Raw genomic sequence first — 17,607 nt, forward strand, 5'->3', positions numbered from 1 at the left:
TTGGTGACACTGTCCAATGTGAAAAACATTGTTTTACTTCTAGTATGTAAACTTGTATGTAAATGTTTCCATGTTTCCTTTATACTGTCTGCTGGCCCTCATGTTTCTTGGCAGTAAGAACATTTTTCTGTCAAATCAACAATAGAGTCTCATGAAACATCATTTCATTGTTGAGTGTTTTTTTTCTTGCAAAACTAATTTTATTGGACATTTATTGTTTCCCAGCATCATCAAGAGAATGTATAAAGTCATATCAAAATTCAATAAGAATGCAGCTGATTGCAGGACTTAAACAGAAAATAGAGGGAATCAAAGAGCTTAATAATAATCACACAACCCAGGATAACTTAGTGTAGGGTTCACTAATTCCACTCTGTCACAGGAGTTAGTCAGTTGCATAAAGTACAATTAATGCTTCTTTAAGCTCACATTTTATGCTCTCCATGGCAGTAAGTGGCATTTCAGGGATCGATAACTTGAATGAACCCATCAAGTGATTAAATCTCAAAATAATGCAGCATTGCTTCTGGTTCCAATCATCAGAATCCATTACCTTAACATGGCAGCAGCATTGAGTATCCCTTCAGAAAGAGTGAATAAAATTGAAATATGCATTAAGGAAGCCAGTAGGATCTTCCAGATGAGGGTAGTGACTAATGTGTTCATCCAAAATAAGGATTGTCGACCTCTGGACCAGCTGCCTGCAGAGACAAGAGTCATATTTGTAATGAAGAGTCTTAATGCAGAAAAGCACTGGGCTATAGTGTCCAAGGAAGAACCTTGGCTGTCCATGCAGCACACCTCCCCTTTTCGCACCCTCTCCTCCCCTTTTAGTCCTTGTCTGTTCAATGTAGGTCCAGATGGAAAGAAAACTGACACAAATAGGTGTTCTGCACTGCTTTTTCTGTGTTCCTCCAATAGTGTAGAGGAACAGTCAGTGTGCTTGCATGCTGAGATCTTCTCTAAGACATTGGTTCAAATCTTGCCAGGAACAGCTTTATTAATTTGTCCAGAAATGCTCCTTATTAGGTTCATGATTACACGAGAACTATATATAAGTGTGAGAAGAGATGGTGAAGAGGAAAGGCAGAGGGCCTGAGAGCGGGAGGTTGGTGGTTCAAGACCAGCAGGAGACTCAGTCCCTCCCCAGAAGGAGAGGGTGTAACTTATATAGTAACAGTTTATGTTTCAGTAAGAAAGTTTTTATAAAACCCCCCGCTTTCAGTGGGATTTGAACCCTTAATCTCTGGTAGCCAAACCCCTTACACTACCACTACACCGACTCCTTCACACTAATATACTGCTGTTAGTCATATTTGACAGGTAAAAACATGAAAGATGACCCAAAAAAAAAAAAAGGTCCCGCCCCTTTCCCCTCCCCTTTTCTCACCCTCTTCTCCCCTTTTCTCACCCTCTCCTCCCCTTTTCTCACCCTCTCCTCCCCTTTTCTCACCCTCTCCTCCCCCTTTCTCACCCTCTCCTCCCATTTCCTCCCCTTCTTGGTGCTTATTGTCAGGATTAGGTTAGGTGGAGCTCAAGGTATTGAGGGGAAACACATCTTGACAGGGGATGACACAGACATTGACCCATTCACCTGCTTTTTGAAGCAGATGACCCAGACCCAGCAGCCTTTACAAATAGTGGAGTTACAAGTTAGGTCAGCTCTTATCCAGCATGAAGGAAACATTTGATCCACTACAACCTCTTCAAGGAGAAATACATGTGCTAAGGTCTACCATCGATTTCCTTTGGTGAAAATAATTAACTACACTGTTGGAGAACCAAGAATTGTGACCTTACTATATGATGTGGTAAACAATGCACCTTATTAGTGAATGTGATGAAAATCATAACTTACCATAATATGTGGTGAAAACCCACCTTACTGTACTAAGGTGAATTTTTCATGTCAAACTATATTAAGACATATTTTTAAAAATACTATTGTAAAACGCATTTTTACATAAAATACTTTAATAAGCCTACTAAGGCATTTTTTAAACTCCATACTGTACTGAGACATGTTTTACACAATAATATACTAAGATGTATTTTCATATAAAATACTATAATTTAATATTTAATAATGTAAATGGTACACTTGAAAATGTACTACCAGTACACTGATATTCGTATACTTACTACATAAACTATACAATTTACTTTACTGAATTTACCAAATAAAATAAACTTTAAGCATAGTATATTTTTGTAAGGAATATTGTGTGGTGAAGACCCACTTCACTATAGCATTCAGTGTAAAAAATAAATAAATTTTAAAAAAGTAAAATACATAACTAAGTACTGTATAGTACAAAGCCTTGCAAAAGTATTCACCCTTCTCTGCCTTTTCCCTAGTTTGTTGCATAACCTGGAATTTAAATGGACTTTTATTTGGATTTTATGTAGTTGATCTACACATAAAAAACTGAAAATTGGTGTGTGCGCATTTGTATTCACTCCCTTTGCTACAAAATAAATTTAGGGGGTAAATAATCATGCCTGTTTTCTGTTTAGTCATAAAATATTTTGTTGTAAGCATGTTGTGTAAACATAAATCCTTTAATCAATAATAATAATTTATATATACATATATATATATTAATAATAATCAATCGGTTTCTGTAGTATACAAGGAAAATTCTACCCTGACAGTTGGTTAAAAGATATCTTAGTATTGTATGACATGACTTCATGACCATAGCAGTTAAAAAACACAGCTAAGTATAATATGTGGTGAAAATCAGGCACCATAATATGGTGTGAAAATTTTTATCCTAATATGACATGGAAAAATTTTATATAGCATGAAAACAATGCCTTATGGAGATGAAAATTTGCGCTAACATAATATGTGAAAAAAGTGCCTTAGTATAGTAAGGCCCTTTTTGGAATCAGAAAAAAATGAAAAAAATGCCTTAGTATAGTGAGTAGTCCACGAATTTGCCTTAGTTTAGTATGTGGTAAAAAAAATTTTAAAAATGCCTTAGTATAGTATGTGGTAAAAAAAATGCCTTAGTTTAGTGTGTGGTAAAAAAATGAAAAAAAAATGCCTTAGTATAGTGTGGTAAAAAAATGAAAAAAATACCTTAGTATAGTGTGTGGTAAAAAAATGAAAAAAATGCCTTAGTATAGTGTGTGGTAAAAAAATGAAAAAAAATGCCTTAGTTTAGTATGTGGTAAAAAAATGAAAAAAATGCCTTAGTATAGTGTGTGGTAAAAAAATGAAAAAAATGCCTTAGTATAGTGTGTGGTAAAAAAATGAAAAAAAATGCCTTAGTATAGTGTGGTAAAAAAATGAAAAAAATGCCTTAGTATAGTGTGTGGTAAAAAAATGAAAAAAAATGCCTTAGTATAGTGTGGTAAAAAAATGAAAAAAAAATGCCTTAGTATAGTGTGGTAAAAAAATGAAAAAAAATGCCATAGTATAGTGTGTGGTAAAAAAATGAAAAAAAATGCCTTAGTATAGTGTGGTAAAAAAATGAAAAAAATGCCTTAGTATAGTGTGTGGTAAAAAAATGAAAAAAATGCCTTAGTTTAGTATGCGGTAAAAAAATGAAAAAAATGCCTTAGTATAGTGTGTAGTCCACGAATTTGCCTTAGTATAGTGTAGAGTCCACGAATTTGCCTTAGTTTAGTATGTGGTAAAAAAAATTTTAAAAATGCCTTAGTATAGTGTTTGGTGAAAAAATGAAAAAAATGCCTTAGTTTAGTGTGTAGTCCACGAATTTGCCTTAGTATAGTGTAGAGTCCACGAATTTGCCTTAGTTTAGTATGTGGTAAAAAAATGAAAAAAATGCCTTAGTATAGTGTGGTAAAAAAAATGAAAAAAAATGCCTTAGTATAGTGTGTGGTAAAAAAATGAAAAAAAAATGCCTTAGTTTAGTGTGTGGTAAAAAAATGAAAAAAAATACCTTAGTATAGTGTGTGGTAAAAAAATGAAAAAAAAATGCCTTAGTATAGTGTGTGGTAAAAAAATGAAAAAAATGCCTTAGTTTAGTGTGTGGTAAAAAAATGAAAAAAATACCTTAGTATAGTGTGTGGTAAAAAAATGAAAAAAAATGCCTTAGTTTAGTATGTGGTAAAAAAATGAAAAAAATGCCTTAGTATAGTGTGGTAAAAAAAATGAAAAAAAATGCCTTAGTATAGTGTGTGGTAAAAAAATGAAAAAAAAATGCCTTAGTATAGTGTGTGGTAAAAAAATGAAAAAAAAATGCCTTAGTATAGTGTGTGGTAAAAAAATGAAAAAAAAATGCCTTAGTATAGTGTGTGGTAAAAAAATGAAAAAAAAATGCCTTAGTATAGTGTGTGGTAAAAAATGAAAAAAAAATGCCTTAGTATAGTGTGTGGTAAAAAAATGAAAAAAAAATGCCTTAGTATAGTGTGTGGTAAAAAAATGAAAAAAATGCCTTAGTATAGTATGTGGTAAAAAAACACAGCTAAGTATAATATGTGGTGAAAATCAGGCAGTATGCAGTGAAAATGATGAAACTAATGTACATGGTACTTACACTAAAAATATAAGGCTAAAATCTATTGACCTGGCAACATTTAGAGTAAATACTCAAAAAAAATGTCCTTTAACAGTAGAAGAAGACGCTGTACAGGGTTTAACAAATGGAGATGAGGGCACTCACTGGTAAAGACTGGGGATAAGGGTTGACTGGGTCCAGGGGCCCGTAGATCATGTCCACTGAAAGGCAAGAAAGTGGGTCAGAGAGGGGAGGGATGAAGGGAAGAGCACAGAGGTGAGAGAGGATGAAAATATGTGCACATTGCGGCACACACACACTGACAGCATACAGCTCCTGCCAGACCTGAGACTTGAACCTACAATTTTCAGGTTACGAGTCTGACTCCCTATCCATTAGGCCACAACTGCCTTTAGTAAGGGTGGGGTTTGATTTGATTAACCAGAGGTTAAAGCCTTTACACACTTTCCCAAGTGTGTCCAGACTTTTGACTGGGGGAATATGTAAGTTAGGGCTCATGTCATGTGGCAGAACAAATGGGACACATTCATTGCTAATGAAACTGCCCAAGCACAAAGGATCCTGTTTGCCTAGAGTGACGATTGTCGTAGTGCTGAACTAAAGCAAACATTTATAAGTCATGATGTCTATCCAAGTTAAATACAAAGTTCTCTTGAGGACTAGTGTTTTTATACATGACTGTAAAAAAAGAGTTTACACTTAAAGTACCAGTTAAATTTTTGGACACACTTTCCCACTGAGCTAAACCAGAAAGTGTGTCCAAGCATTTGATTGGTACTGCAGCATGTTCTGGGCTGACACTGGAAGGTGAGTACTGTAGATACTTGGAGTTTCAGAACTATTCTGCTTTTCCTAGGAAAAATGTTTCCTGACAGTAAACTACCCCGGGGCTGAGAAAAGTGAGTCGCTCTGTGTCCTCTTTGGCCAGCTCAGTTAAATCCATCAGCTCAAAATTATCAGCAACCTATAATAAAAAAAAAAAAAAAAATCTCAAAAAAACTAAGAGTCAAGGAGATTTTTTTTATATTCGAAAAAGAACAAGAAAATTACTTCTCAATGGCAGTTCATATTGTGTATCACAAACAAAAAATAAAATAAAAATCATCTCAGTGAGATAGTTCATAACTTTGCTCTGCTCGTGCATCACATGACTCTTGTGAATCGAAGTCATTCAACGCAAAATGCAAACTCACCCAAATGCAAACATTGTTTCTTTGTCTGCCCACACATGTTCTCAGTGGTTTTTGATGAGGTTTTGTATCTTCCAGCTCTGACCACTGCACTGCTGAACAACAAGTTTGTAATAGCCATCTTGATCTTCTGCAATTTCCAGACACTTCTTTGTTTCTCTGTTCTGAATAGGTCCATTCTGCAAACAAAACATGCTGTCACTTCATTTTTCCTCCTCAGGCAGACAGATGCACCTCTAGTGAAGATTTGAATTGAAATATTCACCTGTTCAAAATCCCACAGCATGTGAAACCTCTTCTCCTTTGCAAGTTTGCACTCATACAGTCCTGGGATGTTTCCAAAGCCAGTGTCTACCAGACAGCGATTGCTGTTGTACTTGTGAGATTTAATTCCACCAATGTAAAGTTGTCCATCGGAGTGAAAATAACAGTGCTACAACAAAGAACACTAATTATCTACAAACAAATTTACTGTATGTTTGCAGTTGATCTCTGAACATACCTGAGGTGAGTAGTAGTGGCAACTGTAAACAATGGGTGTGTTTCCAGGCATTGAGCCTTGATCAACACAGATGTCTGGCTTCAGATCATTTGTCAGCTGTCAACAAAAGCAGAAGGAGAAAATAATTCTTTATAACATCCATGAAGAACAGTTCTACACACTATTGTCCATTTTATTCTTTTAAATAGAATTTGTTGACAGCAACAAATATAGAATCCTACCAGTTTAGGTGTATTCTAGCTTGGAGCCACAGAAGTTACATTATGCGATTGTAGAGCTGTCAGTTTGTTAGGTACACCTAATAAAAACTGATGCAGTCTCACACATAGGCCCTGCAATAAATCCTCAGTTAAGGTGATAATGTTCAGTTTTGCTGAAACATTTTCAAAGAGGTGCTGATTCAACCAAGACTGATGAAGTAGATTGCATTAGGTTTTGCTTGATGTACCTAACCAACTGCCAGCTGAGTGTATATGATCACAATGTTATAACTTCTGAGGCCTCAGCCCAGAATGCACCGCAGATTCAGCCTCTCACATGCCTCTTAAATATGAATGTTTTGACTCACAGCTCCGTAACTGAGTATGTCGTGCAGGGGGTCCAGCAGGGGGTAAACGTTATCAAGATACCACTTAAAGGGTTTACACTTTAGACGCTCCCTCAGCTTCTTCCTCTCTGAGACGTCCCCGATGTCAATCCCATGATTCTGTGAAAAGCAAAAGAGACTACACAATCATCAGAACACACAGCACTCATTAATGACAGTCTTCCTGCCCCGTACCTCTAGGGGAAGGTTCCAGGCTATATTGACGTTGTATTTATATTCATCGAGCCACACTTCTGCCACCCTCAGTGCATTACGCTTTACCATTTCACCCAAGTCTGGGAGGTAAGGCTTCATTGCTCGTTCAATGTGAGCAATTTTAGAGCAAGGTATGACTTCTATACTTCCTCCACACAACCACACCTGCCAAAAGACAAAAACCAAATGTTTAATTTATTTTATTAATTTTATAAAATTTATTTTTTAATTTATTGTAGTGAATCTATCTACCCATCACAAAAATTAATAACACTAAGGTACTTTTTCACATCCTATGTTAGGGCAAAATTTTCATACCATAATATGGTGTGAAAATCTTTATCCTAATATGACAAGGGAAAATTTTATATGGCATGAAAACAGTGCCTTATGGAGATGAAAATTTGCACTAACATAATATGATGTGAAAAAGTGCCTTAGTATAGTAAGGCCCTTTTTTGGAATCAGAAAAAAGTGAAAAAAGTGCCTTAGTATAGTGAGTAGTCCACGAATTTGCCTTAGTATAGTATGTGGTAACATACTTAGTAAGGCCCTTTTTTCATATCATATTATATTAGGACAAAAATTTTCACACCATGCTATACTAAGGTACTTTTTCACATCATATGTTGCAAAATCATTATATATGCAAAATTTTAATACCATAATATGGTGTGAAAATGTTTGTCCTAATATGACATGGAAAAAGTGCGTGCCAGTGTCCAGTGTCCTGACAGTAGGTCAAGGCCTGGTTAAGGGGGGCGTGGTCAAAATAAAGGTTTGTTTTTTTTCTCAATATTTAATTAAGATAGCAGCATGGTTTGTTTTTAGATAAGAAGTGAAGTGTGGGTCAAAAGGGGTGTTTCTTTGCAGATGATATGATTAACCGTTAAAACAATTTCTCCCACTCCTTTTCTAGGAGCTGCTATATGTAATTGAATGAGGTTTAATGTTAGGTGTTTCAAATGTGTGAATGACAACATTTAACTCGAGCACCTTCAAAGGAAACCCCCTTAACCCAGTCCTGACCAAACAAACCATTCTATTACTATTTTTAGTATACATTATATATATGCACACATATTTTGTGAATGCCTTACTCTGATTCCAAGCTCCACATTTTCTCCTCCATATATTTTCATTCCACCATCAAGGCTTCCAATCTCTCCAAAGAACTTCCGGTCAGCTACCAGAATCCCCATGATGGCGGGGCTCCTGATAAATAAAAATTGAAAATTTGCATTAAATTTCAACACCAACCACATACTGTTAGTGCAGTTCAGGTATTAATGCCATTAAACTGCATTCAGTTTCACTTTGTCAGTTCACAATCACACAGAAAATATTTAACAGCTCATGTCTGTGCAGCAATTATAAATCAAAACAACTACAAACACAAAGGTCAGTGAGCAAAATTCATAAAAGATACATTTAACTTGTAGTTTTCTTTGAGGAGTTTTTCATATATCTGAATATTTAGTCACCACGAATAAAGTGTGTATCCCTGTTTGTTTCATTTAAGTGAAGTACTTTAAATGTTTCTGGAAATCAGTAACTGCTTGTAATGATAAAACTGTCACTGTTTTCAACATTTGTTCTGGGGAATGTCCTACAGGCAAATTACTATGGGAATTATTGAGCTCATTCTGTTTCACCATTTGATAATAGATTTTAACATCACCTCCACTTTGCAAAGATTCAAACTCTAGTGGAGAGACTGTTTTCAGTCACTCTCATTCAGCATTGGCTTTCTCAATCCTAACACAATGACTGAGTGAACTTATAGTATTGAAAGGCACAAAAACTACAGCTTTTAGAGATGCACAATCAACAGAGTCTATTCCTTTTGAAGTATGGCATGTTTTTTCTCTATAACAACCTTGATCTCACTGAATGTTTTAGTTTTGACTTCGTTGAGTCTGTCTGTCCACAGAGTTATGGTCACTTACAATACCAGCATAGTGGTTGGATTTTCAGATATAGAATTTTTTGAAAAGAAAAGGAAAGGTTTTCTGAAAACAAAGAGGTGAGCAATAGCTCATCTTGAGTTTTAGCTCAATTTCCTTGATAGCATCATTCTTTTGCTCAGTATTGTGTCACCAGTAACTGGTAGGAAGTTTTGTTATGGCTGTTTTCCCTCTTCAGTATTTGTCCTTGTGCCTGCATATTTAGCTTGGTTAATCACAAATGCACAAACATCTCTGAAATTAGCCACAGTGTTGGTAATTACATAAGACTAAATCTATGAGGGTGAAGTACTTCTCTTACAGAGATACAGTAGGTAGAGTTATTGTATGCATATCAAACAAAGATATGGGAAACAAAGATACTGGATGCATTTGTGCCCACTATGAAAATAACTGGGAACTCTAACGATTTCATTTGGATTTGGAAACAAACAACTTTGGGAATGACTGTAAAATATCCCAACACTTCTACCACTTCATATGAGAAATATTCCTCTCATCTAACTCTTTGGAGAAAAATTCGTATGTTTTTCCTTTAAGTGTAAAAGTGTTTGTGATTTGGGGTAACTGATTAAAGTTGAACTTACTTGCCAGGCTGTGTCTCGTCCTTTAAATCGTACCACTCAGGTCTGAAGGACTCATACATGCACCACAGAGCCCAGTCAAAGGCGTCAGCTGCGGCATTGTAGGGTGTGATTGACAGGTCATCAAAACGGACTTTGTCAAACACTGGTGTTAGAATCACGGTGCGGTCTTCTTTAATGCGAGCTAACAGAGGTTCTGCCCTGCACACACAGTGACAGCTTAACTTAACAAATGGGAATAAAACATGTAATAAGTTTATCATAACAGCAAGACTTGGAGAAAACTAAAAATGCCATGCATAAACCAACCACTGCACATAGACCTCTATGTGAGCGTCCAAGATAGCCACCACATCCCCTACAGCAGCTTTCCACCCAGACAGTCTGGCTTGAGTGAGGCCGAGCTGCTCAGAGTGCCGAATTTTCTTCACCAGGCCTGGAAACTCTTCATTGACTAAGGTGATGTATTCATCCAAGTTCTCCATTAAATCCTCTGCAGAAAATAGATTTTATGACAGAATAGCTGTAGCAGCATTATCCAATAAATAAACTTTCAGTAAAGGTGAAGAGAATTTCATTTATGGTGTTAATGAAAAATTAGTATAATTACAGTATAATTACACAGATTGCAGTGGGTTAGATTAACAGAGTATAAATGTGTAAAGAGTGGCATTAACTTTAACTTGAACATGCATGTTTTCCAAAATTGAAACTGTTCCTGTAAATGCCCTACACACCGTTTGGTTCAGTCTCAGAGGTTTGTGTATTTATTTTGTCAGCCATCTCCTATGTAGTGTAACCACATTACATTTACCTTTCCAGGAAAGCTTCTCCCATTCACTGCATTTGAAATCCAAATGAAAGCATGCTTTTTCTGCTTCAGTGCAACTTCAAGCTGCTACTGTAAACTCACTGTGTTTAATTTGGACTATACTGATGTATACTGACACACCTGACTACAAACTTCAGCACTGCTCTCACACACTGTTCCCATATTCATTTTCACGTTAAAACTGATCACATCGTTTGCATGAGAGCAGTTTTTTTTTTTTTTTTTTTTAAAACCGAAGGTTAATGTGATCACACATTCAGGACTGTATGCACATGTAAAAATTGGAATAGTAGAGCTTGTATGTTTTCATTTTAAAACTGTAAATGGCCACTGTTGACCTCGCTTGAGTAAATGTCTAATTAACCCAAAACATGTGAAAATGGCTTTGTAATTCCAGAGAAACGATTTTAAAAGCCAAGATATCACTTTGTCAATCTCAGAGTGACCTACTGTTGCTGCTGTGATCGTCCACTAGTATGATTTCTTTGAGCAGCTGATCCGGCGTCCTGTTGATGATGCTGTGAATGGCCCTTTTGATAATAGATGGGGCTTCATTCAGGTAAATTAACACAACGCTCATGGTAGGCAAATCATCTGGGTACTTTTTCTTACCACACCTGGAAGAGGAAATACAGTGTCAGTGTTTCTATCCAGGAAACGTATTTGACTGAAATGAAACATCTTTCGGCTCAAATTGTAGCCTATCGAGCTTGTTTCAGGGAGGCCATGAGAAGAAGAGGAAACGTCAGGGGATGATTTCGGATCCCTTTCTCTTTATGTTAGAAAATTGTGAAATACATATCACACAACTTTCCAAAGCCCAAATTATTGTCTTTAAATTAATTATTTACAGTAAAATGACCTGTTTTGAATGAATTGGTTGGATCATGAAGGAAAGTCCTTTCACCCAAAGAAAGCTGGGACAGGCTCCAGCAGATCCCTGTGACACTAAATAGGAATAAGCAGGTATAGATAATGGATTGATGGATGGAGGAAGGTTAGAAACAAATATTAAAATATATAAACAACCAAAATTGCACACTGAAGAGGCTCATCAGAGCCTTCTGAAATAGGATTTTGGAATGGTAGAGCCTGCATGTGAACAAGGTGGAGTATTATTAGTTATTAGTTCCTACAAATGAGCAGGACGTCATAGTCACCTGGGGGGTCTGGTGTCAGGGAGCTCTCTGTTGAGGGGCAGTCTGTCACTGAGGAAGGCATTGTAGCCGTATCTCTGAAACAACGTCTCAGCCTCTACCTGCTCCTGCTCTGACAGCTCCTCACCCCACTGGCTGAACAGGGCCGAGTTCGGGTAGAGCTTCCTCACCACCTTCCTCTCCTTCACCTCTTCGTTCTTTGCTGTTTTTTCCAGATTGTTCATCAGATTGACTGCAGACAAAAGACAAAAAAAAACTGTGTGCCTTGTTGCAGTGTGAAAGACAGACGGTTAAGCCAACAAGTACCGCTCCCTGAAATGCAAATATAGCATGTCTTATTTCAATCACAAATCAGCATGCCACCATACATGAAAGCTATTCAGTCCAGCTGTTTTGATAATCTATTGTTTTACTATTTTCCAAGCAGAATCTGTTGGATTTCAGGCTCTTAAATGTGAGGATTTGCTGATATACAATATTATTTTGCTGGATAAATACATTTAAATGTATTAACCAAATCATTAATTACTCAAAATATTCAGCAAACTAACCAACGGTTAATGTTACAGCTTTAGACCTTTTGCCTATAAACCTTGATTTGATGACTGAACAAGCTGTTAAACTACTAGTCTGAAGAAAACTTTCAAACAAATTCAGCCCAGTTGAATCTACATATCACCATGTTTTTGACCTGCAGAACACCAAATCAATCTATACCACATCATGGTTAATGTGATGAATCCTCATTTATACTTAAATAAATAGAGACTTTTACTCACATAGCCTGTTGATGTCTGCTTCCATCTTGTCCATCCTCATTAGCATTCCCTGACCCCTCGTGGACTCATTCTGGTGTGCTTTCTGGAGTCTCTCTGAATGGGTGTGGAGCTCCTTCTTAATGGAGCTGAGGTATAACAAGACCAAAGCACTGGCAAAGATCACAAGAATCCCTTTAACACAGCCAGATCTCATCCTGGTGCTTCTGTGCATGCTGTTTTGTTGTGCCTCAAACTGAAACAGCGACTTCTACTCCACCACCTTTTATTCAAGGTGTTCTCCCTCCTCAGTGTGTCTCACACCCACTTCACACACACACAGACAAATCCAGTTGCATACACTGACATATCAGAACTGTCTTAGCTGATATCCTGAAGTTCAAAGATGTAGTTGTCAGGATTGGCATTCATTCTTCTGTTGTTTTGTTGCATTACACCTGGGATGCAAGGTGTAAACCATTAGATGTAGTTACCAGGGAGGATGGAAAACCAGCAGCACTCTGGGGAGAACAGGAACTGGACTCAAATACAAGTTAGGCACAACGCTGCTTTTGGGAATACAACAAAATTGTCCAGCCTCTGTGCTAACAGCGTGTCTAACAAGCCTGTTGTTTAGGTTTCATACTGTGAACAGGATTTTTTTTACTCAGAAAAACAAAACAAAAAAATCACAGGGTCTGTTTAATCCAGTTCACGTTTTCCTTGTATCCTACTGTGTCTTTACCTCTCTGCTGTAAGATGACAGGAAGTAAATCCAAACAAAAAGAAAAACCTATTAATCATTCAGCCCATTTGACATGGGATTTAAATGATACAAGTGTACACATTTATATAGTATCACATGAATTGTCAGATGAAAAGGAAAAAACATTTGCAACATTATCTATATAAAAATATCACATGTAAGTGGAAATTGTACAACACAGTTCATGTGGTTGCAGAAAAAAATACTGTCAAGTTTATCCCAATAAATAACTTTCATAAATGAAAAAAACAATCTCAGTCCTGTCATATTGATATCTGAGTATGAAATGTTTTATGCCATTGGGATGAACATCTGAGGGCACACAATTATCAACATTAAAAGGATCTGTTCAACCTGCTGTTTTCACTTCATGAATATTACCCAGAAGGAAAACATGCTACAAGAACATTATTCTCTTTAAATAACATGATGAAAATCAAATAGATAAAGGGAGTGTTGCGTACGATTGCAGGGGTGCAGAATTGTTTCTGCTTTGTGTATTCAAACACAAGATTAGATTCCACCGTTACGGTTTGTGTGAGATATTGGCCAAGGGCCACTGAGGATACTATAAAGGATAGATTTCAGTCCCTCAGGCGGTGCGTTTATATTACCCCTCCAAACACTGTCAGGTCAAACCCTTTATTGTTAATCTGTAATCTGAGAGTATGATCTGTTAAAAGATGACAATAGACCAGAAAATCCCTGCCACTGGTCTGAAATTTAAGGGAGCTCGAGTATCTGGAAGACCATCATCCCTCCCAATTCCACAGATCTCATCAGCAGCTTGTAGTAATTTCAAAATCCCTGTAGAACTTAATGGAATCACAACATGCAAAATTAAACAGATTTTAAATTTTATTTTAATATATACATGTACACAATACACAATGCAGAAAAGTAAGACAATGTCTGAGAAAATGACGTTACAATATGACGGAAACAATCTGTGATTTTAGATACCAGTCAATGCGGGAAAACCCTATGATTCATCCGATCTTTGCACAGCAAATAAAGAAAATTAGAAATGAATATTTACAAGTATCTTTTAAAAATAAGTGATAAAGCTAAAATGACAAGAAGAACTGAACCTCACTGATGCCTGCAGGGGCATCCACAGATCAGTTAGTGACTTGTAACACTGGGGTGAAGAGGTTTAACTCGGACGAATCGGGACAGTCCGAGTCTCAGGCCCTGACCTGGAGACTTCACTGCTGGACCGGACGATGTTGGACTTTTACCAATTTGACCTGGAAAGATTTGTTATATAACGTATAGTTCAATTTACTGACACATAATGTAAATGTCTTGAAAGGTTTACACTGAAGTATTACTACTGTTTTTCATTCATACTGTACCTGGTGGGTTCCACTTGGGGATCTTGCCCCCTGCTGGGCTCACAGATACTGCAGGTTTGGACACTAAAACTGTGGAGGATGAAACAGGTTTTTTGGTGGCAGATTTAGCTGTTGGAGGACCTCTCAGTGGCGTGGATGCTGCTGAGACAAAGTAGTTATCAAACCAATTTCCACATAAAACATAAAGCTACAGTAGTAACATTCAAAAGCTGAAAAAAAAACCCAACAAACCTGCTGACTGTGACTTAGGCTTTGATGATTTTGATGGCTGCTTTTCTTTTTTAGAGGCAGGATGCTGTTTGGCCTTTTCTTTCTTGGAGACTTTGTTCTTTTTAGTTTTGCTGACTTTCTTCACTGTGAATTCCTCATCCTCGCTCTCATCTGGTTCACTGAAATATTCATCACTTTCTGAATCTGGAAAAGCATTGTAGTTATTTTAATGGCAAAAAAAGTAAAACAAAACAGAAACTAAATACTTAAGGGTTGGTGAAAAAAAGTGACAACCATGTGTGAGTTTGGGTTGATAGTCTTCATCTTCTTCCTGAAGCTTTTTCTTCTTCTCCTCAGTTGTTTTAGTAGAAGATTTTCTCTGTTTGGACAGAGCAGATGATTCTTTCTCTGATGTGATTTCATCCAAACCTGGAGACAATGAAAATTACCAACATTTATACATCTACTAAACAATCACACATGACAATGTATTTTGCAAATATGAAAAGGTTCAATGTGTAACATGAGAGGAAATGTGTCGTTGACAAAAAGATGTGGAAATTTACCCAAAACTGCACCATCCACACTGCAGTTAGAAAGGTGCAACAAAGATGGATCTGTGTTTTCATCTGCAGGAAGCTGAATCTTGACATATCCTAGAGAAATTTAACATAAAAATAAGTTGAAAAATGTTACATACAATAGACCTATGTACAAAAGTGCACAATTATATCTAAAACTTACAGTCATACCTTTACTGGTGGGACACTGGTCTTTTATCTCATCTGTATTATTGAGCATGGAAAGTGTAATGGCTGCATCTAGATCCCGTTCCTCTAACTGTCTCCTGTGGGGAAAAAAAGTTACTCAGTCTCAGAAATCATTTAAAATTAGATTATGTCCAGCCGTGACGCATGAAAATGTGCCTGTACTCTATATTTACAACAGCCTGAATTTCAGATGTAATTGTGTGCAGGGTGACATGCAACTGTTTACTTAAGAGAATAAGATGAGAAGGTACACTGAGGCTTCAATAAAAACTAACACACCTATATGATTTAATCATATTTCCTTGCTGTGTTTATGTATCATGTATTTTGTTGGCAGCAAAATTGTCTGATCAACAAACCTGATGGGAAGCCAACTCTGATTCCTGTTGCACTCGCCTTCAAGTGCATATGTGGAACTGTTCATTTCTTGTCATATAGTGTGTGCTGTTAACTGACTGCGGCAGCTAGGCTATGTGGAGAGTTTGGCAGCTATAACATTAGATTAGATTGAGCTTATTCCAATGTCTTTTTGTGCAAAAATTAATGAGAATGTGAGCCAGTATAAATCTTCATCATTATCTTAATCATGCATATGCTTCACTATGTCACATTCATTTGTGACCCACCTGCTCTTTTGACTCAGTGTGGACTGTGACTTGGTCTCTTGACTGGGCAACTTGCTGAATGATTTCTTGTTCTCCTGTTGTTTTACATCTTCCCGTGCCTTTTTACTGGGTGGAGCCTTCACACAAGCAAAATCCTCATCTGTCGCAACATGAAGAGAGAACATGAGGATAATGGTGGTGGTGACAGACGACTATGTATGTGTATGTGCACACCTTTAAAATGAGCAATAGCTACTGCTTAAAACTTCTGTTCTCCTGTTACAATGAGCAACAATAACAAGGCTGACTGACATGAAACCTTTATATCTATTAGCTTAACTGGTTGTCTGGTTAATGTTGGCAGAATTAATAATGCAGAGAATAAGAAATAATTTTAATTTGTGTGTTTAACAAGAAAAATAAAATATCAGCCATTACAAAATATTTATCTTTAGAAAAAGTACTGTGAGCAGCTCCAACATTTTCCATGGCACAGAATGGCCTGAATGACGTGTGTGTGTGTTAACTTTATTAGTAACAGCTTTGACTAAAATGTTAAATTGGTTATGTCTTATTCTTAGTGTTGTTGAAGATGCTTCCTAGTTGAAAATGAGTACGTTCTTGAAGGGCCCACACATTAGTACTGACAGTAGATATATTTAATGTGATCATTAAATGACTATATCTTTGTTTACTCAGTCAGATGTGCAAAGTTTTCTCTGCTTAGTTTATTTAATGTGATGTTGAATTAATATTTGACTACACATATATATGAGATGACATTACAATATAAATTATATATAATTACTGACAACAAATCTTCCCAATAAACAGCTGTGGTGTCTGACATTTCTGTGAAAAACCAGACCACAGGTATAAGAGACACCTGTATTTATATCCCCTGCTCTGTACTTCAGCATTGACAGATTGAAAATAAAAGTGAAATTAGACTTTTAACTCACCATCTTCAAGGTCCTTGGCTTCACAGTAATTCACAACCTTTGTTTTCCTGTGTGAAGAAAACAACGTGTTAGCATTTAACGTAGCGTTACTGTAACAGCAGCAGGTAAACTGGGACAAACCTTGATGGACGGTCCATTGCTTGTAAAAATTAAACCTGATGGTTTATGTTTTGTTTGCTAACGACACGATAAGTAAGTCAGAAGCTAATATTTTCTAGCCGGTAACGCTAACGTAGCTTTACATAACCTATAGCGTTACGTCCGTTCACTCGGGCACACACAGTAAAGCTAATTAAACCTTAAAACATCTTAATTAGCGATAATATTGTAAAAAAAAAAAAAAAACAACGGTGGCGCTGTTCTGTTGTTAGTCTCTCAAGCAGCCCGCCTGAAGAGAGGGGAAGTGACGTACTGTTGACGTAAATCGGCGGCTGATTCGTTTATTTACCAATAACAGGAAAAAAGCAGATTAAATCAGACTCGGTAGATTTGAGACTGCTGAAGCGTAAGAACACAAAGGGTGTTATTTTTTTATTTGTATTTATTATTTGTTTTTTTTTTCTGTACAAAAAGAAGCGAATCTGCTCCCGTCAAATAGCTCGGTGACTTCGTGTGTGGTTAAATGGCTAAACATCTGTTCCAGGTGTTATTTAG

General features: G+C 36.7%; 2 protein-coding genes across 2 annotated transcripts; both read right to left on the reverse strand.

Annotated features, from left to right (window-relative positions):
* Positions 1–194: 194 nt before the first annotated feature.
* Positions 195–12,644, reverse strand: LOC113142023 (probable polypeptide N-acetylgalactosaminyltransferase 8). The gene is made up of 13 exons (XM_026326751.1): positions 12,307–12,644; positions 11,531–11,759; positions 10,821–10,987; positions 9,848–10,031; positions 9,542–9,739; positions 8,088–8,202; positions 6,967–7,152; positions 6,754–6,891; positions 6,186–6,281; positions 5,949–6,116; positions 5,687–5,862; positions 4,638–4,693; positions 195–701 (listed from the first exon to the last, which is right to left on the reverse strand). Exons 1-11 carry the CDS (start codon positions 12,515–12,517, stop codon positions 5,728–5,730), a joined length of 1,827 nt encoding a protein of 608 aa, XP_026182536.1. The 5' UTR covers positions 12,518–12,644; the 3' UTR covers positions 195–701; positions 4,638–4,693; positions 5,687–5,727.
* A 1,244-nt stretch (positions 12,645–13,888) lies between these two features.
* On the reverse strand, positions 13,889–17,290 carry rad51ap1 (RAD51 associated protein 1). The gene is made up of 9 exons (XM_026326752.1): positions 17,074–17,290; positions 16,954–17,000; positions 16,013–16,151; positions 15,369–15,463; positions 15,183–15,272; positions 14,911–15,045; positions 14,638–14,820; positions 14,407–14,544; positions 13,889–14,298 (listed from the first exon to the last, which is right to left on the reverse strand). Exons 1-9 carry the CDS (start codon positions 17,088–17,090, stop codon positions 14,174–14,176), a joined length of 969 nt encoding a protein of 322 aa, XP_026182537.1. The 5' UTR covers positions 17,091–17,290; the 3' UTR covers positions 13,889–14,173.
* Between the last annotated feature and the right edge of the window lie 317 nt (positions 17,291–17,607).

Source organism: Mastacembelus armatus, chromosome 23 (genome assembly GCF_900324485.2).
Source record: "Mastacembelus armatus chromosome 23, fMasArm1.2, whole genome shotgun sequence".
Classification (NCBI taxonomy): domain Eukaryota; kingdom Metazoa; phylum Chordata; class Actinopteri; order Synbranchiformes; family Mastacembelidae; genus Mastacembelus; species Mastacembelus armatus.